This window comes from Gorilla gorilla, chromosome 1, assembly GCF_029281585.2.
Source record: "Gorilla gorilla gorilla isolate KB3781 chromosome 1, NHGRI_mGorGor1-v2.1_pri, whole genome shotgun sequence".
Lineage (NCBI taxonomy): Eukaryota > Metazoa > Chordata > Mammalia > Primates > Hominidae > Gorilla > Gorilla gorilla.
The window spans coordinates 56,120,173-56,143,954 of NC_073224.2; the positions used below are offsets into that span (position 1 = coordinate 56,120,173).

At 41.4% G+C, this 23,782-nt stretch overlaps 1 protein-coding gene across 4 annotated transcripts in view; it reads left to right on the forward strand.

Annotated features, from left to right (window-relative positions):
• The window catches only part of DDX59 (DEAD-box helicase 59), a 46,140-nt gene extending 23,572 nt beyond the window's left edge, over positions 1-22,568 (forward strand). For 2 of the 4 annotated variants that reach the window (XM_055367887.2, XM_055367896.2), the window contains exon 8: positions 1,853-2,429. In XM_055367887.2, the coding sequence (XP_055223862.1) occupies positions 1,853-2,116 (264 nt within the window). In that variant the 3' untranslated portion in view covers positions 2,117-2,429. Of the gene's footprint in view, positions 1-1,852; positions 2,430-21,430 lie in introns of those variants that run through there. The other 2 variants (XM_004028113.4, XM_055367900.2) reach the window with 2 other exon arrangements.
• The last annotated feature ends 1,214 nt before the right edge of the window (positions 22,569-23,782 follow it).

A 23,782-nucleotide genomic window follows, 5' to 3' on the forward strand; every position in this document is an offset into this window, starting at 1 on the left:
CAAAAACATGATTTGCAAGTTTTTTTGTTTGTTTGTTTGTTTGTTTTTTTAAGAGACGGGGTCTCCTTCTGTTACCCAGGCTGGAGTACAGTGGCACAGTCATAGCTCACTGTAACCTTGAATGCATGGACTCAGGCGATTCTTCCATCTCAGCCTCCTGAGAAGATGGGACTATAAGTACATGCCACCACACCTGGCTAATTTTTCTATTTTTCGTAGAGATGGGGTATTGCTATGTTGCCCTGACTGGTCTTGAACCCTGGCCTCAAGTGATCCTCCTGCCTCAGCCTCTCAGAATGCTGGGATTATAGGCATGAGCCGCCATGTCCAGCCTGAAGCTACTTTGTATAATCTTTTCTTTGTCTTTTTGAATTTTTTTATTTCTACTTGTTTTTTTGTGGACTTTTATAGAGAAATAACTACTTTTTTATTTTTATTTTTATTGGAACAATTCAGTAATTTAATTAAGTCAGGTATAAATAAAAGCTGTTACTGAAAAACAATATTTGCTTGCCTCTCTTCTCCTCTGTCTCATTCCCTAGAGGCTTCCCCTCTTAACTTTTTTAGAAGTTTCTTTTACAGTGTTAAAAATGCCCTCTGTATTAGCAGAAACTGTCTACTCATTTAAATATTTCTGAATATAGACTTTAAGTTTTACATTTCAGTTAAGGAGCAGAAATTGACCATGATTGTGTATTTTCCCCCTCTTTTGAAGAGTTTCTTAGTATATTTTCATTATCTATTTGGAGACAAGTAGGTTTTGTGCCTTATTGATACTCCATAAATTTGTGTCCACTTAATTCTCTCAAAATGAGAAATAACTAGCCGGGCCTGTAATCCCAGCACTTTGGGAGGCTGAGGCAGGTAGATCACAAGGTCAGGAGTTTAAGACCAGCCTGGTCAAGATGGTGAAACCCCATCTCTACTAAAAATACAAAAAATTAGCCAGATATGGTGGCGGGTGCCTGTAATCCCAGCTACTCGGGAGGCTGAGGCAGAGAATTGCTTGAACCCAGGAGGCAGAGGTTGCAGTGAGCTGACATTGCACCGTTGCACTCCAGCCTAGGCAACAGAGTGAGACTCCGCCTCAAAAAAAAAGACAAATAACTTTATGCAAAGATGGTTTAGTATAAATCTCACATTTCAAGGCCTCTTAAGTAGCCTTGGAAGTAAATAGTCCTCTTGCTCTTAATGCAGGGGCTTTCAGAATTTTTTGACCTTAACCCACCCACAATAAGAAACATCTTTATGTCATTACCCCCAACACCACCCATACAGGTATAACTAAAACACAAGTTTCACAAATGATACTTGCTTTTATTTTATGTGATCACTCTCTTATTTTCTGTTTGGTCTGTTCCATTAAAAATATGCTGGTGGAGGCCTACTAAATTGATTTCACAGATATATTGAGATGCATAATTCAAAAAATGCTGTCTGGATGAAGGTTAATCTTAGTAAAGCTACTTTTTTTGAGATGGAGTCTTGTTCTGCCACCCAGGCTGGAGTGCAGTGGCACAATCTCGGCTCATTGCAAGCTCCGCCCCCTGGGTTCAAGCAATTCTTTTGCCTCAGCCTCCCAAGTAGCTAGGATTTACAGGTGTGTGCCACCATGCCTGGCTAATTTTTGTGTTTTTAGTAGAGACAGGATTTTGCCACGTTGGCCAGGCTGGTCTCAAACTCCTGACCTCAGGTGATCCACCTGCCTCAGCTCCCAAAGTGCTGGGGTTACAGGCGTGAGCCACTGCACCCAGCCAGTAATGCTACTTTAAGTAATATTATTCATTTTCTTTCAAAAGACACTAAGATTTTACATGGACATCTTGAAAATGTTCTTTGCATTTTATTTCAGATTGGAAGAGTAGGAAGATTAGGTCAAAATGGAACAGCGATTACTTTCATCAATAATAATTCAAAAAGACTCTTCTGGGATATTGCAAAACGAGTAAAGCCCACAGGATCCATTCTTCCCCCTCAGTTATTAAATTCCCCATACCTTCATGACCAGAAGAGAAAGGAACAACAGAAAGATAAACAGACACAGAATGATCTGGTTACAGGAGCTAATCTTATGGATATTATCAGAAAACATGATAAAAGTAATTCTCAGAAATGATTTTCTCTGCCACTTGAATATTTTTTTTATTGTATATAGTCAGCAAAAAATTATTACTTTATGGTTTGCATAAATGGAAATGTACATGAATTTTAAAAAATTTAAGATATTTTTAATTTAATAAAATTTATATAACTATATTGTATTTATTTCCCTTAATTCTTATAAATTAAAAACATCAGAAAATGAATTATTAAATAAAAGACAGTGTTTTCTTTTCTGGATGAAGTTTCTTTTTTCTTTTTAAAATAGATAGTCCTCAGAGCTACTGTCAGAACCAGAAACCTCCACAAAGACTCTGACTCGGATCAGTGATTGTTTTACTTGGTTCCCCCACAGTTCCACAAGCACATTGGCACTTAAAATTACTGTTGAATAAATGAGAATTAGGAAAAATGTAAACGATAGAAACTGGAAGAAATTTTCAGAACCACTTTTGAAAGATAAATATGAAATGTCTACTTTCATTCTCAGTTGTTTTACCTTCTGCTTGGTTAATGCTGTTTTAAAAATAAGATAGGCTACTTATCAAAATAATGTCATTGTGTTGTTGAATGAATGTTGACCTGCTCATTCAATGAATAGGCTTTTTGTTTGTTTTTGTTTTTGTTTTGAGACAGAGTCTCGCTCTGTCACCCAGGCTGGAGTGCAGTGGCACAATCTCAGCTCACTGCAAGCTCTGCCTCCTGGGTTCATGCCATTCCCTTGCCTCAGCCTCCCGAGTAGCTGGAACTACAGGTGCCTGCCACCACGCCCGGCTAATTTTTTGTATTTTTAGTAGAGACGGGGTTTCACTGTGTTAGCCAGGATGGTCTCAATCTTCTGACTTTGTGATCCGCCCGCCTCGGCCTCCTAAAGTGCTGGGATTACAGGCATGAGCCACCACGCCTGGCCTACTTGTTTATAAATAAAAGTGGCATGGCCAGAAAAACAGCATTTACAGGATATGTAGTTTTGTTTTGTTTTTTTGAGATAGCATCTCACCCTGTCACCCCACACTGGAGTGCAGTGGCATGATCATGGCTCACTACAGCCTTAACCTCCCAGGCTCCAGCAATCCTCCCACCTCAGCCTCCCAAGTAGCTGGGACCACAGGCGTTGTCTCACTATGTTGCTCAGGCTGGTCTCAAACTCCTGGCCTCAAATGATCCTCCTGCCTCTGCCTGCCAAAGTTCTGGAAAGGAAACTATTATTTTAACAAAAATAATATTATTTGAGAGACTGTAGTAATGCAAAAAAAAAAATTAGCTATAATATAACCCCACTGGTTTACTTAATTTGCTGGCAGTCTGGCTTCTGTTCCCACCACTGTACATACATGATCTTCCCGTGGTCTCTGTTGACCTTCTTAAACTACATGTTCTGCCAGCTCTCACTTTAAACTTTTTTATTGCGTCGGTCATTGTGGGCCACCTTCTTGAAACCCGCACTTTCTTAAGGCCAGGTGATGAGTTAGAGGTGGAGGAAAGAGCCCCTAACTCACAGGCTTATTATGAGAGTTAAGCGCAGTTGCATATGTCAAATACCCAATAGGGGAGAAGCCGGCTATCAGCGCCCTTCCCTTTACTTCCCTCTCGCCACACAATTTTCAAACTCCTGTTACTGGTTCTTCCTGCCTCTCTGAATCTTGACTTCTGCTTCTCATTCCTTAAGATCTTTCCTATGGCAACTTCCTTGTCTCACATGTCTGCTCTTCTGTTGTCTGGGGTGCAGCAATGCAGTGGTTTCCTCAATTATGTATTTTACAGACCAGAACATTAGACTTTTAAAAAAATTTGGTCCCAGTGTTGCCAGTATTTTTTTCCCAATTAAAGATCTTCTTTTAAAAAAGCTACCACCTATCATTAGTTCATGAAAGAAAAAACATGTAGTACTAAACAAGAGAGAAGGACTTACTCTCTGAATAAGAGACCATCCTTTCCAAGAAAGGACACTAATGTACTATATTATAAAATTTTAAATAATAGATTTTTGTGAGAATTACCAGTTTAAATTTTTAATTATCTAAAAAAACTAATCACATACACTCTCAGACATTTGTTTTACAGTAGCTATATTATATGATAAAAATACTGAATTGGTTGCTTTATTGCCAGATTGAAGCAAACATCTTTTATATATCAAACACCTTAAGGAGTGGCTTTTAGATTCTGGAATATTCAGTGCCACTTTATAAGATACTTTTAATGCCATTCTATTAGTATTTCTAATACCAAGCACATTTTTATTTTATTTATTTTTATTTTATTATTTTGAAATGGAGTCTCACTCTGCTGTCCAGGCTGGAGTGCAGCAGCGTTATCTTGGCTCACTGCAACCTCCACCTCCCAGGTTCAAGTGATTCTCCTGCCTCAGCCTCCTGAGTAGCTGGGACTACAGCTGCACACCACCATGCCCAGCTAATTTTTGTATTTTTAGTAGAGACCGGGTTTCACCATGTTGGCCAGGATGGTCTCCGTCTCTTGACCTAGTGATCCACCCACTTTGACCTCCCAAAGTGCTGGGATTACAGGCCTGAGCCACCACACACAGCCTAATTTTTGTATTTTTAGTAGAAATGAGGTTTCACCATGTTGGCCAAGCTGGTCTCGAACTCTGGACCCCAGGTGATCCACCCACCTTGGCCTCCCACGGTGCTGGGATTACAGGCGTGAGGCACCACACCCAGCCTAATTTTTGTATTTTTAGTAGAGACAAGGTTTCACCATGTTGGTCAGGCTGGTCTCAAACTCCAGGCCTCAGGTGATCTGCCCATCTTGGCCTCCCAAAGTGCTGGGATTACAGGCGTGAGCCACCACGCCCAGGCCCAAGCACATTTTTTAAATCACCTTTTTTTTTCAACAAGTCAAAGTGGGTTCTTTTTTTTTTTTCTTTTTTCGGTTTCATAACATCTTTACAAAGAACATTGCCACACATTTAAACTGTGACTCACTGATTAATTTAATAAATCTAAGCTGGATCCACGACCTGTCATATTTTCCAGTAAAACTACACTATTTTCTTCTGGCAGCTGAATATTATTTGGGTTGTGCCCTTCTCTGGAATTAATATCAATGCATCTCTTATTGCCTTGTTATACATTCTACTCACCACAATCAATATGAAGTTTACTCTATAAACAAAGGTATGGTACAAGAGGTAATGTGTCATCCAAGGTGACTTTCCTGGCAGCCACCAGTAAACTGACTCCGGACAGATAGGACTCTTTTGTTGTCGCCAAGGCATACTTACAATGACCTCAGAGGCTCTAGGGCCACAGTGTGAAAACCAACCAATGGATAATTAAGTAAACACAGTTCTCTTGTTCTACTGTTAGTGTGAGAACCTATTTTATATTTTATAATGTGTTGCACGTGTGATGATATAGGACAAAATTACAAATAAAGCATAAGACGAGTGTTTATTTTTGTAATGTTTACAAATAGTAACTTACAAATAAATTTTAGCTTTGAAAAATTTGCACATCAGCTTTACTTTCCTCATTTCATCGCAGAAAGAAGACCACTTGGCAAAGCTGTTTGCAAATAACTGGATTCCGTTTACAGCTCTACCAGTTTTGTTTTTTTAATAGGGCAAATTAATTACTTCTCTAATCTTTAGCTTTGCTCAACTGTAAAATGAGAAAGTTTGCTTTAAGGTTCTCTGAGGTTTTCCCCAAATCTATATTTTCTGTGCTTCATACTTTTAAATCCCTATCTCCATGTCTAGAATTTGCTTCAGAATAATACAGGGTGAGGACTGTGGATGAAAAAAGTTTGGCCAAGAGTTTATCATTATTAAAGTCAGGTGATAGGCCATGGAAGTTCATTACTATTTGATTTACATTTGATGTATTTGAAATATTACATGATAAAAACATATATACACATACAATCTCCAGTCCCATCCTTTTTGCTTGTGCCCTGGCTCCTTTCTATCTATCTAGCTAGCTAGCTAGCTATAGTTGAAGATATGTATCTTCAACTTTTCACTGAACTTCTTGCCTCAAAATCGGCATTTCCAAAGCCAAATTTATCATCTTCCCTACAGAAAGCCTAGTTCCTCCTTTCTGACTTCCCTATTGCCTATGGTGCTACCACGCCCCCAGTCCTGCTCAGTCAAAGCCCTGCTGTCATCACTGACTCATTTCTCTTCCTAATCTCCATATCTGCTTAGTCACGAAGTCCTATCTGTATTTTTTCAAAATGTCCACATTTTCATGCTGGTACTGAAGCCCAAGACTTCATCACTTCAAAATATTAGCCCTTTCCCCTCAATATTCCTCTAATCCACAGGAGGAGAATATTTTCCAAGTAAAATATCACTACAGTAAGTCCTCACTTCATGTCGTTGATAAATTCTTGGAAACTGTGACTTTAAGTGAAACGACATATAGCAAAACCAATTCTACCACAGGTTAATTGATATAAACAAGAGTGAAGTTCCTATGGCATATTCTTGGTCACAAAAATATCACCGAACTTCTAAATAAAGACCAAAGCATTTCTGATAGTAAACATCGAAAACTCGATGGCCGGGTGCGGTGGCTCACGCCTGTAATCACAGCAATTTGGGAGGCTGAGGTGGGCAGATCACGAGGTCAGGAGATCGAGACCACCCTGGCTAACACAGTGAAACCCCGTCTCTACTAAAAATACAAAAACAAAATTAACCGGGCGTGGTGGCGGGCGCCTGTAGTCCCAGCTACTCGGGAGGCTGAGGCAGGAGAATGGCGTGAACCCGGGAGGCAGAGGTTGCAGTGAGCCGAGATCACGCCACTGCACTCCAGCCTGGGCGACAGAGCAAGACTACAAGAAAACACACAAACAAACAAAACATTGAAAGTTCTGGCTGGGTGTGGTGGCTCATGCCTGTAATCCCAGCACTTTGGGAGGCCAAGGCGGGCGGATCACCTGAGGTCGAGAGTTTGAGACCAGCCTGACCAACATGGAGAAACCCCATCTGTACTAAAAAATACAAAAATTAGCCAGGCGTGATGGCACAGGCCTGTAATCCCAGCTACTCAGAGGCTGAGGCGGGAGAATCGCTTGAACCTGGGAAGCGGAGGATGCCGTGAGCCGAAATCGTGCCATTGCACTCCAGCCTGAGCAACGAGAGCGAAACTCTGTCTCAAAAAACAAAACAAAACAAAAAAACATTGAAAGCTCATCCCAGCAGCCCAGGGGGCCAGGTGGGAACCCACCCTGGACAGGCTACCATCCCTTCGCAGGGAGCACTCACACCCACAGTCCACTCCCACGCAGGGAGCACTCACCCACACTCCACTCGCATGCACGGAGCATTCACTCACCCGCACTCCACTCCTATGCAGGGAGCACCCACTCACCCACACTCCACTCCCAGGCAGGGAGCACCCACTCACCCACACTCCACTCCCAGGCAGGGAGCACCCACTCACCCACACTCCACTCCCATGCTGGGAGCACCCACTCACCCACACTCACATTGGGACCATGTAGACATGCCAATGACCTTACGTGCACACCTTTGGGATGTGGGAGGAAACCACAGCACCCGGAGACAACCCATGCAGACATAGGGAGAACGTACGAACTCCGCACAGACAGCGGCCCCAGCCGGGAATCCATGTTTTTCTCATCAACATTATAACGCGGCCAGGCATGGTGGCACAAGCCTATAATCCCAGCACTTTGGGAAGCCGAGGTGGACAGATCGCTTGAGCCCAGGAGTTTGAGAACAGCCTGGGCAACATAGTGAGACCCTCTTCTCTACAAAAAAAAAAAAAAAAAAAAATGCAAAAATTAGCCAGCCCTGGTGGCATGTGCCTATGGTCCTAGCTACTCGCCTGAGCCTGGGGAGGCCGAGGTTTCAGTGAGCTGTGATCATGCTGCTTCTCTCCAGCCTGGGCGACAGTGAGAATCTGTTTAAAAAACAAAACATTATAACGAAATGGCATTGAGCAAAATGATGTTATTCGAGGACCTGCTGTCCTTCTCTGATGTTTCCTTACTCAGAAACCTTCAACTGCTCCCGGCTAACAGCCTCATCAAATCTGAGTTCTTCTGGCTGGTGTTCGAATCCCTCCTTCTCAGTGCATTTTACAACTCTTCCCACTGCTCCCCAGGTAGCAGCATCTGCCATGGCTTTCTCCGCCCAATACCATCACTGAAGGATTGGATAGTTCACCAGAACTTCCGTGAACACATTCACAGTACAGATAATTAACTACTGGCGATCAGGGACTGATATGTCTCCGACAAGTTCTCAAACATCCAACATATCTAAGGGAAAGCAAAGAGTCTGCTAAGAGAAGGGTGATTTTAACTAGGGAGGGACTGTTTTTAACTTTTTATTTTTTTTTCTATTTGGAATCCTGTGATATTTGCATTGGAATTACAGAGAATTTTAAGGGCTGGGAGTCAGGAGATAATAGTAAAATGAATCCTGAAGCCACGGCAGCATTTTAGAACTGACAAAGCTGCTATGGCATATGAGTTAGGCAACCCAGTGCATTCAATTAAATGTAGTGCTTCACAGAAAGGACATTAGGGCATTTATAAACAAGTGTCATGATTTTTGTTTTTGTTTTTGTTTTTTTTTTGAGACTGAGTCTCTCTCTGCCTCCCGGGTTGAAGCGATTCTCCTGCCTCAGCCTACCAAGTAGCTGGAATTACAGGTGGGTGCCACCACACTCGGCTAATTTTTGTATTTTTAGTAGAGATGGGGTTTCACCATGTTGGCCAGGCTGGTCTCGGACTCTTGACCTTAAGTGAGCCACCAGCCTCAGCCTCCAAAAGTGCTGGGATTATAGGCGTAAGCCACCACTCCCAGCCAAAGTGTCATGATTTTTATGACAGTTTACACAATTAAGTAGTTTATGACTTTCATGAATGCAAAAATATAAATACAGAAAATTCCTAATTGAAATAGCATTTTATATAAATGTATGTGTGTGCGTCTACATACACACTAACACAGAGAAATTATCTTTGGAAGGATAGTAAAAAGGCAAATGTGGTAGCCTATGGAGAGGAGACAGCTGGGAGATGTTCACTATATGTCCTTTTAAAATAATGAGCAGATTTCATATTCATTTACTTATGGATAAATAAATATTCAATTTCCTTTAAATTCTTTTGGATTTGAGGATGAAGAAAAAGTGTGGAAGTTTGTGTGTGTGTTTTAGTATAAGTAGTTATATTTAATTTTATTTATGGAGAAAGATAGCATTGTGTCAAGAAATTAGTTTGTAGCCTGAGCAACATAGTGAGACCCTGTCTTTACAAAAAATTAAAAAATCAGCTGGGTGTGGTGGAATGTACCTATAGTCCTAGCCACTCAGCAGGTTGAGGTTGGGAGGATCGCTTGAGCCCAGGAGGTCAAGGCTGCAGTGAGCTGTTTGAACAATTGCACCCCAGCCTGGGTGATAGAGCAGGACCCTATCACAAAAAAAGGAAAAAGAGAGAGAAAGAGAGAAAGGAAGGAAGGAAGAAAGGAAGGAAGGGAGGAAGGGAGGGAAGGAAGGAAAGAAAGAAAGGGAGAGAAAGAGGGAGAGAGAGAGAAAAGAAAGAAAGAGAAAGAAAGAAAAGAAAAATTAGTTTGTATACTTGAACTCTCATTAGTAGATATTAAATAGTACATGTAAAATTATAAATCATTCAAACCTCTAGAAAATTAAATAATTGGCTGGGTGTGGTGGCTCATGCCTGTAATCCCAGCACTCTGGGAGGCCGAGGCAGGTGGATCACCTGATGTCAGGAGTTCGAGACCAGCCTGGCCAACATGGTGAAACCCTGTCTCTACTAAAAAATACAAAAATCAGCTGGGCCTGGTGGCACCTGCTTGTAATCCCAGCTACTCAGGAGGCTGCGGCAGGAGAATTGCTTGAACTCAGGAGGCAGAGCCAAGATCTCACCACTGCACTCCAGCCTGGGCAACCGAGCAAGACTCTGGCTCAAAAAAAAAAAAAAGAAAAGAAAAGAAAAAGAAAATTAAAATGATTTACCTTAATGTTGTTGGAGAGGTATTGGGTGATGATGCATTTTTGACTTTTTTTTAAAAATGAGAGATCATTGTAAATGATTCAAGGATTCATATGAGGTTTAAAGAAAGACCCAGACTAAAGGTGTCCTGGGCACATCAATCCAGGAACTGAGGAATCAGTAGTGGCTCCAAGGTGAAGAAGGTCTGATAGCTCAGATTTCTCCTGCCATCTTCTCCTAGCATTCAGTGTGTACTGAAGATAATAGGTTCTGACTCAGCTGTATGCTTCCTTTTAAGAAAATCTGTAAAGTAGGATTCTCTGGATTTCAATTTCCTGTATGTGTAATTGAAGCTTCCATAGCTTTTCTTGATTAATCTTTGAGTATGGTTTTAATCTTGGATACATAGTACTTTCAAATAACTAATTAAGTTGTTGATCTCCATTTTGTTTTGCAAAAACATTGGTTTTTCCTGTTTAATTTGGTAACCAAAAGCCTACATAGCCTTTGTGAGACCAATGAACTCAATAGATTTGTTTTTAAAAAAAAAAAAAAATACAGATGGCTGGGTGCAGTGGCTCATGCCTGTAATCCTAGCACTTTGGGAGGCCAAGGCAGGTGGATCACGAGGTCACAGTTGGAGACCAGCCTGGCCAACATGGAGAAACCCCGTCTCTACTAAAAATACAAAAATTAGCTGGGCATGGTGGCGGGCGCCTGTAATCCCAGCTACTCGGGAGGCTGAGGCAGGAGAATCATTTGAACCCGGGAGGTGGAGGTTGCAGTGAGCTGAGATCGAGCCACTGCACTCCAGCCTGGGTGACAGGGCGAGACTCCGCCTCAAAAAAAAAAAAACAAAAAAAATACAGACATCAGCCGGGCATGGTGGCTCACACCTGTAATCCCAGCATTTTGGAAGGCCAAAGCAGTGGGCAGATTGCTTGAGCTCAGGAGTTCAAGACCAGCCTGAGCAACATGGTGAAACCCCATCTCTACAAAAAATACAAAAATTAGCCAGGCATGGTGGCACACACCTGTAGTCCCAGCTACTCAGGAAGCTGAGGTGAGAGGATCACCTGAGCCTGGGAAGTTGAGGCTGCAGTGAGCCAAGATCATGCCACTGCACTCCAGCCTGGGTGACAGAGTGAGACTTGGTCTTAAATAAATAAATAAATAAATAAATAAATAAATAAATAAATAAATAAATAAAGGAGATACCTGCATCAGTTAGATGTATACCTATAATGACCACTTATTCCAATACCAAAATATGGACATAATCTTACAGAAGATTTGTTTTTCCTGATAGATAAGTGCATTTATATGATTAGTCTTTCACAGGTTTAAAATCAATCATATCGTTATATATGTAGTAGATTGCCAAAAATCCAGGCCATATTATTGCTGCGTAGGACTTGTGTAGATAGGCTATGATGGTGACATCTTGTGATATTCAGACCTTATGATCCTTAGTCACCATGATTAACATATGCAAAGGTCTTTTACAAAAAGTCAAATTTCTTTATAGATTTGAAAGTTTCAGACAGCTTTTGAAAGCAGAGACCATGTCTCTGCAGCTTGCTTGAGCTTTCATTCTCATCTTTTCTAATCTCAAGAAAATTCTAGTCACCAGAGTATTCTGATTAACTGCATTTAATTTTTTAGTCTCTACAAAAGCTAACCAGGAGAAGGTAGAAGAGGTAGGGCTAGAGTTAGAGATAAAGGTTGGACACATGAGAGCAAGTTCACAGAGCTGCTGGGCAGTATGTGAACAGTGCCCCCTGGAGTTGTGCAATGAGGTGTCTGCAAGTTTTGGGGTGTTTGTGAGAATGCAGAGAGGTGAATGTTGTGATAGTAGTTAACCCCCCACAGCATTTGGCATCTTTGGCAGCAATGCAATGACTAGAAGCTAGGACAGCTAGGATTTGGTGCTTGGCTTCCTCCTGGCCTCTCTGAGCTCCTTGGTTATAGCCCTGTATCCCCTCACCATTTATATTCATAGCGCATCCTGGCCTGCTGAACATAACACAGAACACTGGTGAGTCCCTGTAGTTGGTGGTGAGTGTGGGCGTGCATGGAAGGGCAGACATTTGGCAATAAGTAAGGAAAAAAGTGATGACATTTATCACGATTTCATGAGCATCAAGACTTCATTTTTGTGCTCATTAGGTCTTTATTTCACGAAAGGAAGCAAAATCTCATAAATAAATATAAAAATTTTTATTCGGTTGAAAGAGCAACAAAGTAGCCAGTTACCATAAAGTTTTATGCTTTGTTGGAGGAGCACTATTTTATTATATTATTTCATTTAAAATAAGTATGCTAAATAGTAAAATGGTAATTATGAAAATGAAACTGTGAATTTCATAAAACTGTTAATAACAGCAAATAATCATCAGTTAAGTATTTAGGGGACCAGTTCCTATGCTTTTAACAATATGAAATGAAAATAACAATATAATTATTTTTAAAATAATGTAGTCAATGAAAGTAGAAGGCGAGTAAAGAAACAATCAAAGATCAAAGAAGGTAAGACCATAAAGCAATGAACCAAACTAAATGAGGATGACTGATACTCTTTTTGATTAGTTTTTTTTACTAACACTAATAGTTAGGGAAAAACAAAAATATATGGTTAGATGGAGCTGCAATGGACTGATGAAGGTTGAAGTAATTGCACTCTCTTAAATAGTCTCTGGTTATTATCCACAATTTAAAGCTACTGGAGAAGCTAATGATTACATTACTTCTAAGACAATAGACTTAGAATTCCTTTCTTACTAGTTAATAGACACAGTTTCTCTGACAAATGAAAAGGAGCTATTGTAGATCAGAAATCATTTAGTGATTCTTTAAGGAGCAAGATAATAGCTCAAACTTTTAAACTGTTTAACAAAGGTAATGAATAACACTGCTGTAACATTTCCTGGGTATCAGACAGTGTTCTAACTCCTTTTTTTTTAATTTTTTAATTTTTGAGATGGAGGCTCTCTCTGTCACCCAGGCTGGAGTGCAGTGGCACAATCTCCATTCACTGCAACCTCTGCCTCCCAGATTCAGGCGATTCTCCTGCCTCAGCCTCCCAAGTAGCTGGGACTACAGGCGCATGCCACCATGCCCAGCTATCTTTTGTATTTTCAGTAGAGACGGGGTTTTGCCATGTTGGCCAGGCTGGTCTCAAACTCCTGACCTCATGTGATCCACCTGCCTCAGCCTCCCAAATTGCTGGGATTACAGGTGTGAGCCACTGTGCCTGGCCTGTTCTGACTACTATTGATGAGTAATTTGTTTAATTCTGACAAAAGCTCTATGAAGTAGGTACAATTTTAAATCATCATTTTACAGATTTCAGAGGAGTTACCTAAGGTGCCCAAGGTAAGTGGCAGAGCCAAGATTCAGACTTAGCCAGTCTGGCCTTTGCACCTGTATACAGAACCACTTCCCTGTGCTGAGTTTTGGTAGAGATAGGACAACATACACATTCCTTCCTCTGTATTTTGGATATTCCCATTTCTTCTGAAAGCAGGCACTGTATCCTCTGTCCAAAAACAAAACATCTGGGGCCAGACAGATCACCTGGCCACTTTTCCCTAGAGAGGGAAAGTATGAATGTGCATGAGCCATTGGCAGCCCACAAACCCATTGGCGGGCTAGGACCAGAGCCCAAGCCTTTGGACTTCTTCCATGACATTATTCTGCCTACTTTGTTAGTCCTCAGAATCCCTAGAACATATCTGTGCTAGGCTCTCAGTAACTGCTTAGAGAACTATTTATATAGTATATAACACAGTAAAAATAAAACCTATTTAGAACATTTATATATTATTAAAATTTATATAAAGTAACATAATAAAACACTATAAATAACATAGTGTTTCATTTTTAAATTTTTAGATTTATAGTCATTAAAAGGAAAGCGAAATTCTGTAATACTTGGCAATATATAAAAAGCATCCTTAAAACTGAATTCAAAATTTTTTTTTTTTTAGACGTAGTTTTTACTCTTATTGCCCAGGCTGGAGTGCAGTGGCATGATCTCGGCTCACTGCAACCTCTGCCTGCCAGGTTCAAGTGATTCTCCTGCCTCAGCCTCCCGAGTAGCTGGGATTATAGGCACGCACCACACCACCACACCTGGCTAATTTTTTGTTTTTAGTAGAGACAGAGTTTTGCCATGTTGGCCAGTCTGGTCTCGAACTCCTCACCTCAAGTGATCCACCCGCCTAGGCCTCCTAAAGTCCTGGGATTACAGGCGTGAGCCACCGCGCCTGGCCAAAAATTGATTACTGGATTGATTGATTTTTTTCCCCTAAAATATTAGGAAGAGAATAGTTATGGACACTTGATCAAGGTTTTCTCATTCTCTTTGTTGATATATAATTCAGAAATTTATGAATATTAAACTCTCGGTTGTGACAAATTAGATTACTACTCAGCAAATAGCCATTTCCTTTTTCCTGCACCTTCTTGCTCCACTGACTTTAGGCTTGGCCAATGGAATGAAAGCAAATGTGTTAAGAGCAGAGGTTTTAAATAATCTTGCTCCATGTAGCCACTGCCCCTTCAACCTGATCCCAGAAAGACACATGAAGTCGACCTGAACCTCACCAGCAGCCTGAAATAGAGCCACCCCAGCCAACTATCGGACCTATGACCAAGGAAGTGAATGCTTATTGGAAGCCATTGAAATTTTGGAGGTGTTTGTTATGCAGCATTATTGCAGCAGAAACTGGACTACCATGGAAATCTTTATAGTGGTAGTAAAAGGAAGTCACGTTTACTAACAACTTACATGTGCCAACTGGTTTATATTCATTAACCCATATAATCCTTACAACAACATCATGTGGTAGGAACTATTACTATCCCATTTTACAGATGAGAAGACTGAGGCACAGAAGGGTTAAGTAACTTGCCCAAGATTGCATTCCAGGCATAGTAAAACATGGATTTAAATCCAAGTCTATATAATTATAAAACTTGTGCCTTTTTCCCACTACTACCTCATATAAGTTTGCATGATTCTTTGTTTTATTATATTATTATTATTTTTTGAGACAGAGTTTCACTCTGTTGCCCAGGCTGAAGTGCAGTAGTCTTGATTATGGCTCACTGCAGCCTCGACCTCCCAGGCTCAAGCGATCCTCCCACCTCAGCCACCTGAGTAGCTTGAACTACAGGTGCATAGTACCACACCTGGCTAAGTTTTTTATTTTTATTTTTTGTAAAAACAGGGTCTGACTATGTTGCCCAGGCTGGTCTCAAACTCCTTGCCTCAAGCGATCCCCCCCTTTTAGCTTTAGTGCTGGCATTACAGGCATGAGCCACCATGCCTGGCCCTACATGATTCTTTGAATCCCAGGTATAAAACAAGAATTTTTGAAATAAAAATTATGGCCGGGAGCCGTGGCTCATGCCTGTAATCCCAGCACTTTGGGAGGCCGAAGCGGGCAGATCACGAGGTCAGGAGTTCGAGACCAGCCTGGCCAACACAGTGAAACCCTGTCTCTACTGAAAATACAAAAATTAGCCTGCTATGGTGGTGCGCATCCGTAATCGCAGCTACTCAGTCAGGAGGCTGAGGCAGGAGAATCTCTTGAACCCGGGAGGCGGAGGTTGCAGTGAGCTGAGATTGCGCCACTGCACTCCAGCCTGGCGATAAAGCGAGACTCCGTCTCAAAAAATAAATAAATAAATAAAAATAAAATAAAATAAAACTTATTTAAAATAATACACAAATCAGTATTATTATTCCAACAATAATAAAATATTTAAAAGGAAAATAACACCAAAGAGAAGATGAAACATTTGATTCTACATGTTCAATGTTAAACATTATAAGAATAGAGACTCGTGGCAATTGGAACAAGCTATTAGAATTCAGACACCAGTAGCTATATCTGAGGAGTTAAAATGTTTCTTCGTGGGCATTATTAAAAACCAAATAAACCTGGAAGGGCTGTTTTCAAGTTTCTAGCAACAAGAAACAGAGGGTTTATTCTATTCTGTAATTCTTGTGACAAACTGTACCTACTTGTTTTGAGAGTTATTCATGCTTTTGTTCATCCAGACAGGCCTCAGGTCAGAACCGGCTCAGCAAATGACCCAGATGCTGTGGTAGACAAAGTCTGTGACATATGGTTTCTGCCCTCAAAAGACTTAAAGTTTCACTGGGAAGCCTAGAAGTAGGTTGAAGCATATTGGGTTGCTCTTCAAGCTGCTCCCGTTTATTTTTGGTGGAGGGTGATAGTGGAAGGCAAAGTGCGCAAGCTACGGGAGATGCTGACCCCAAGGGTCCCTTTCTTCAGTTTTCCCTCAGCTGCCACTGCAGATCTTTTTCACTCTTTTCAGAGGCAGTGAGAGAACAGGTCTGTTTGCATTCCTTGCTGTCCAGTCCTACGGGGAGGGTAAAAGAAAGAGAAAGATGGGGCAGCAGGGACCCTGGCTTTCCAAGGACTGTGACCATTTTGCCTCATAGCTCTTCACACCTTGGCAGTGGATGGAGAGCCAAAGTAACCTTGGCACTTTCCCCTCCTTGTTCCGTGCCCATCTCCCTTCATGCAGTGCCATCCTCTCCTCCACCTGGAGGCTGGCGCTCTCCTGCTGTGGTCTGACTGCCCAAACCCAGGCCCCTCCTCCAGGTCTGCTTTCCTCATCAGCCCCAGTGCCCCATACCATGTCCTCCGATTCCTCATGACTAAAGTTTGCTCTCACTCCCATCAGAATGTCTCTGATGAGTTCATTCATACTGCGACTTTGGCAAAATGGCTTCCTTTATTTTTTTTCTTGTTTTTGTTTTTTTTCTTGAAGGAACAATTAAATGTCCTATTTGGATAAATCATAAATGGTGGGATTTCAGGAACCAAGAAATATGAAATGATAATAGCTAAATGTATAATACTATGTGTCAGGCAAATGTACTATCTCATTGAATCCTCATAACAATGCAGTGAGATAGGCACTATTATTATGTCAATTTTACAGATGAGAAAACTGAGGCACAGAGAAGTTAATTCAGTTGCCAAAAGCCATGTAGCTAATAAGCGGTGGAGCTGGAATTCAAGCCCAGGCAATGTGCCCTGGAGCCTCACCCTTAACATCTACGTGAAAGAGGCGAGAGATATTTCTGGTGTGAGTGTTTTCATGGCAGCCCACAGACCATATCTCTTGGGTGACACTGTGCCATCCAAAGCCTGACCAGAGTCCTGAGATCAAATCCTAAGTGATGAACATTGCCTAATGCTGTCTACTTGAGAAGAATGAGTACAGACAATGATGAAAGCCAAGGAACCCTGGTTCCAGAATGTACCTGACATTATTTTGTTCAACCCCATCAGTTCCCACATGAAGAAATAGAATCAAAGAAGTTTAACTGATTTGACTGGGCCTCCTGACACTTGTTCTGTGACCTGAAAGTGCCAGCCAGTCACCTTCCTCTTCCCCACCCCCACCATAAAATCACTATGCCAAATTATATTGATCCTCAACCTCAAAATGTCTGTCACAGCAATTGCCTTGTTTCTGCCCTGGTGCCAGTCAGGTTGCTCATTACCTCACACTTGTCCCAGTACCTTCTCTGACCTCCCTGCCTGCGTCTCTTTCCCCACCCCTCTCTATTTCTCATAACCATGCACAACTGTCTGCTGATGTTCCTCAAAGCCTAGCTTTTACCTTGAATGCAAACCTAGGGTACAAAGGCCTGGATTCAAATCCTGATTTACCATTCTGTCACTGAAGAGACTCAGCCATTGTGGTTAAACACAAAAACAGGTGAGGTGAGACCACAGAGGTTTAAAAGCTCAGCTCGCGTCACTGAACGGGACAGAGGCATCAACCTACAGCATTGGGCGAAAGTAGCAACCTCGATAAGTCAAAATCAGTACTGAGAGACATGTGAGTTATGAAACCCAGCAGTCTTATCTTTGTTGTGAGCACAGTCGGGGGTGGGGAGAAAGACGGCCACATGGAGGGGGTGGGCGGGATGGTGGGGAGAAAGGGAATCCCCACATCCGCTGCCTATTGCACTTCTCAATGAAAACGTCACCCCTCCCTAGAAGTAGAAGCAGAAATGAAACTTTAGCCAGAGCCAAGGGTTATAGCAGGGCAGGAAGACCAGAATTAGGAGAAAACTCTGTCTATGAATATGACATAGACAGAATATGAAAGAGTCCCCTCTTTACAACTCCAAGGCACTGAGTAGAGACAGCAAGGGAGCTTAGCTCAGAGGAGCCAGGATCAGGCAGCCTGCATTCAGGTGCACACCTACCACCCCAGAAAAGCAGGACCTCTGTCCTCAGTGTGCCATTCTAATTACTCCACACTGTGTACCTTTAAAACAAAGGGAGCATGGAGTTTACTGTGTCCTGAGGTAGGAAGCTAAGTTTACAGATGAATCTGTGATGAAGGAGTATCAGTTGCTACATTCTAGGAATGGACCAGATTACTAAAGATTTAAACAGGTTAGGGAAATGGGCAGAAATGAGGCTAATGAAATTCACTCTCACAAAGCTGGAAGGTCATGCATCAAAGTAGTATCCATGAGACATTTAAATGGAGCCCTAATAGGTAGAATTGCAGAAAATAATGAGGAAAGAGCCCTAGGGCTAGATAATAATATCATCAACAGTCTAGTTGCAAACAGGGGATTTCCTTGTAGAGCCAAGTAATAGTTCCTCTCTGTAAATGGTTTCTCACATCTCATTTAGAATCCTGGGTGCAATCCTGGGCTTGTAGCCACCCAGAAACTGAGAATTGTGTTAAAAAGGGAACAAAAGAGAAAAAAGGAAAGGTTGGTCTGGGACTCAGGAACATGCTATAATATTTCTTAAAGGCTTTTTTTTAAACCTCTTCTCTAGCTGAGTACAAAAAAAAAAATCATTCCTTAAACTGTGGTTCAGGGGTCATGAGTATCAAATAAGGGTCCCCGCAATTATTTTATCTATCTATTTATTAATTTATTTACAGATGGGATCATGCTCTGTTGCCCAGGCTAGAGTGCAGTGGTGTGATCATATGTCACTGCAGCTTCCACTTCCTGGCCTCAAGCGATCCTTCTGCCTCAGCCTCCCAAAGTCTTGGGGATTACAGGCTTGAGCTACTGTGCCTGGCCCACACAATTCTTTTTATGTCTTTGGCCTCACCCTTTTGCTGACTTGGCACTTTTCACTGGCATATACTTTTGAGATAAGACTTCAAATTATAGGGAGAGAGTGGAGGGTTTTAAGCTGAGAGAAAGGAAGTGGAATAATTTTGAAGTTAGCATTAATTTCAGTACGTCATGTACATATAAAATCAGGTTATTGTAGAACCATCAGTTCAGGATGAGCTCCAACTTCATGAAATCAGAAACGCTTCAAACCACAGCCCTTTGCCAGCAGAGATCAACAAAAGACCAGATCAAAGAACAGAAAGGCCATGGAGTTTGTGGCCAGAGAGACATCAGGAGATGTGGGGATTCCAGCCCTTTTCATCCAGTTAGAATGCAATTCTCTTATGATATTTAATACATTTTGAATCCACATCCTAAGACCCTGCTATCTCTTTCCTGTATGCAATGAGAGAAAGGGAGAGAGAGAGACCCCTTAGACCTGTGCCATCCAATATTGCGGCTATCAGGCACTTAAAATGTGGCTGGTCTTGTAAATGCTGTGAAGTGTAAAAATTTAACTGAATGCCTGAAAGAATGTAAAATATCTGAATTTTTTTTTTCCCGAGACAGTCTTGCTCTGTTGCCCAGGCTGGAGTGCAATGGTGCTATCTCGGCTCACTGCAACCTCCGCCTCCTGGGTTCAAGCAATCTCGTGCCTCAGCCTCCTGAGTAGCTGGGATTACAGATGCACACCACCACCCCCGGCTAATTTTTGTATTTTTAGTAGAGACAGGTTTCACCATGTTGACCAGGCTGGTCTCGAACTCCTGACCTCGTGATCCACCCACCTTGGCCTCCCAAAGTGCTAGGATTACAGGCATGAGCCACCGTGCCCGGCCATGAACATTTTTTTAATGTTGATTATGTATTGAAATGATAATATTTCTGATGTATTGGGTTAAATAAATTATTAAAATCAGCCAGATGCAGTGTCACACTCCTGTAACCCCAGCACTTTAGGAAGCCAAGTCAGGAGGATTGCTTAAGCCCAGGAGTTCGAGACCAGCCTGGACAACATAGGAAGATCCACATCTCTATAAAAAAAAAAAAAAATTAATTAAATAAAATAAATTGTCCCTTCTCTTTCTACTTTTCTTAAAGTGGGTACTAGAAGGTTTAAAATTCACATGTAGCTCACACTATCTTGCACAGTCCTGCTTTAGACTTTCAGACAGTGGAATAAATTATAGGATAGCAGTTTGCATTGCCCTTGTTAAATTTCTGGGATAAGGGAGAAAACTGATAAAATGAGAGTTCGTTTTCATTTTCTTTTTTCAGGAATATAATATCAAATTGCTCAGGCCCAATTGCTGTCAGTTGGAGTGGATGTTTGGGTTTAATGAATGCTTGTAGTACAGAAACTTATTAATAATATTTAAAGAAATACAGCTGGGAGAAATACAGGACACAGTGAATGGGCTCATTCTTTGGCATAATTTCATGTGAATTAAATGAAACCCATAAAGTCCACATAAACCTACACCATGGCTTGCAAAAACACTGTTTATCACAGAAGACAGAAAAATGCCATCATTTATTCATCTTTGTATGCTAGAGGAAACTGAGAAAATGTTAGTCCAAATAGAACACTCAACTCTCTGTTGTACCCCAGACTGTTGTATCTGAAAAAGAAAAAAAAAAAAAAGAGCAGAACTCTTTCTGATGGTAGATGTTTTTTTCCCCTGAGTGAATCAGAGAACAGCCTGTGGTCTAAACCAAAAAAAAAAAAAAAAAAAAAAGCCTTATGTAAACGGGTAAAGACATGTGGATGGGTGTGGAATTATTCATGAAGCTACAACACTGAAGAAAAACTCCCCTCTCTCCCCTCTAGAAAGACTGAGATGATGTATAATTCTTGCAATCCAGGTGGCTTCTTACTTGACAGTTGCCCTTTTATATCCACGAACATGAGAAGCAATTACTTGACACAATCTTTTTTATGCTGTTTTTTAAATTAGAAAATTGATTTATGTGAATACACAAACTAAAAATTGATTATAAAAACAACTAAACATGTGTCATTCTAGGCAATTCTAGGCAGCCTAGACACTGCTAGTATTGACATGTACCACCGAAAAGAAACGAGATTATGAACTATTTTGGGGTTAGTACAGACAGCTGAGTGATTTGTACATACTCAACATTCTTATTGAGATCATCTAATACCTCTCTGTAAATTTGTTGAAAAATAAGTGACTTGAAGCTTTTCATTATCCATTTTAGGAAAATACCTACAAGTCTACTTGGAGGAATCCCCAGCATTTTCAACAGGATGTCAGAATGACCTTGGGCTATGTCGGCAAAGCACAATGGGAAGAAGACAACCGATTGAAGGTCAAACTAGGCCTTAAAAAAAATTGTTCTTCCTAAATGAAACTTTATGTAAGACCCAAGCTTCCTTTATGTAAAAATAGGATACTCACTAGGCTTTGCGGCTGACAATGGTTTTTAAATCTTGCTAATCTTCCCTGGAATGACTCAAACCAGCATGACTCAAAGAGAAAAAGAGAGTCTATAATATTTTCTAATCCCTGAGTTCTTTTCTTTATATATTAAAAAGGATTACTAGGCTGGGTGTGGTGGCTCACGCCTGTAATCCCAGCACTTTGGGAGGCCGAGGGGAGTGGATCACCTGAGTTCGAGACCAGCCTAACCAACATGGAGAAACCCTGTCTCTACTAAAAATACAAAATTAGCCAGGCGTGGTGGCGCATGCCTGTAATCCCAGCTACTCAGGAGGCTGCAGCAGGAGAATTGCTTGAACTCGGGAGGCAGAGCCAAGATCGCACCACTGCACTCCAGCCTGGGCAACAAGAGTGAAACTCTGTCTCAAAATAATAATAATAATAATAATAATAATAATAATAATAATAATAATAATAATAACAGGGATTACTTGCATAATTGTTCTTTTAAAATTATTGGCAGTATTGCTGAATGTATTTAGATTGTTTCACCAAGTGACAACAACTGAATTCATAAAGGTTCATCAACAAGACCTGATTAAAAAAAAATGTAAGCATATTATAGTGGATACTTCCAAGACTCTTGGTCTAACATGTATTAGAAAGCAGAAGGAGCCCAGGCACAGGGGCTCCCGCCGGTAATCCCAAAGCTTTGGGAAGCCAAGGCAGGTGGATCGCTTGAGCTCAGGAGTTAGAGACCAGCCTGGGCAACATGGTGAAATCCTGTCACCACAAAAAGATGCAAAAATTAACTGGGCGTGGTGGCGTGCACCTGTAGTCCCAGCTACTCGGGAGGCTGAGGTGGGGGGAATCACCTGAGCCCAGGGAAGTTGAGGCTGCTGTGAGCCATGGTCATGACACTGCCCTCCAGCCTGGACAACAGATTGAGACCCTGTCTCAAAAAAAAAAAAAAAAAAAGAAAAGAAAGAAAAAGAAAATTAGGGCCGGGCACGGTGGCTCACGCCTGTAATCCCAACACTTTGGGAGGCTGAGGCGGGTGGATCACGAGGTCAGGAGATCGAGATCATCCTGGCTAACATGGTGAAACCCTGTCTCTACTAAAAATACAAAAAATTAGCCGGGCGTGGTGGCGCATGCCTATAGTCCCAGCTGCTCAGGAGGCTGAGGCAGGAGAATGGCGTGAACCCGGGAGGCAGAGCTTGCTGTGAGCCAAGATGGCGCCACTGCACTCCAGCCTGGGCGACAGAGCGAGACTCCGTCTCAAAAAAAATAATAATAATAATAAAAATAAAAAAGAGAAAATTAGAAGGAAAATACAAAATATGACAGATTTTAAAATACCTTTAGGTTCATGCAGTTTGTTTAACTCTTGTCCTTATTATAAAGCCATAGACATTTGAGATCCAGAAAGAATCTGTAAAAACAGTTGTACAGGGTAGTGGTACAGAGCACAGGAAATGGTGTTTAATTTCCTGAGTTCTGAACCTAACTCTGTGACCCAGTAGTTGTATAATGTCAGGCAAGCTATTTAACTCCTTGGAAACCCACTTTCCCTCATGTGTAAAACAGCGATAATCATAATACCTATCTTATAAGATTATGGAGTTAGGTTATTTATCTTGCACAAAGAAAGGACTCAATCCTTGCTGGTTATGATGATTTAATCCAGCACTTTCGTTTCACAAGCGAGGGATCTGCAGTAAGGAGACTTATCTCTGGTCTCACCATTAGGTTGAGACAGATCCTCAGCTAGAATCCAAAGTGCTCTTACCACTTTTCCACAACTTTTGCTTTGTCCTTTGCATTTTAAAATTATTAATTTCCTATTGCACCTTTTCGTTATAGACCCCAAGTGCAACTAGATACAAACACCAGGAAAATACATACCACATTTTAATAATTTAAAAATTGTGAAATTTGCTAAATTGTAATAGATTTAATCTTAGGTCGGGCGCAGTGGCTCACGCCTGTAATCCCAGCACTTTGGGAGGCTGAGGCAGGTGGATCACCTAAGGTCGAGAGTTCGAGACCAGCATGACCAACATGGAGAAACCCCGTCTCTACTAAAAATACAAAATTAGCTGGGGTTGTGGTGCACGCCTGTAATCCCATCTACTCGGGAGGCTGAGGCAGGAGAATCGCTTGAACC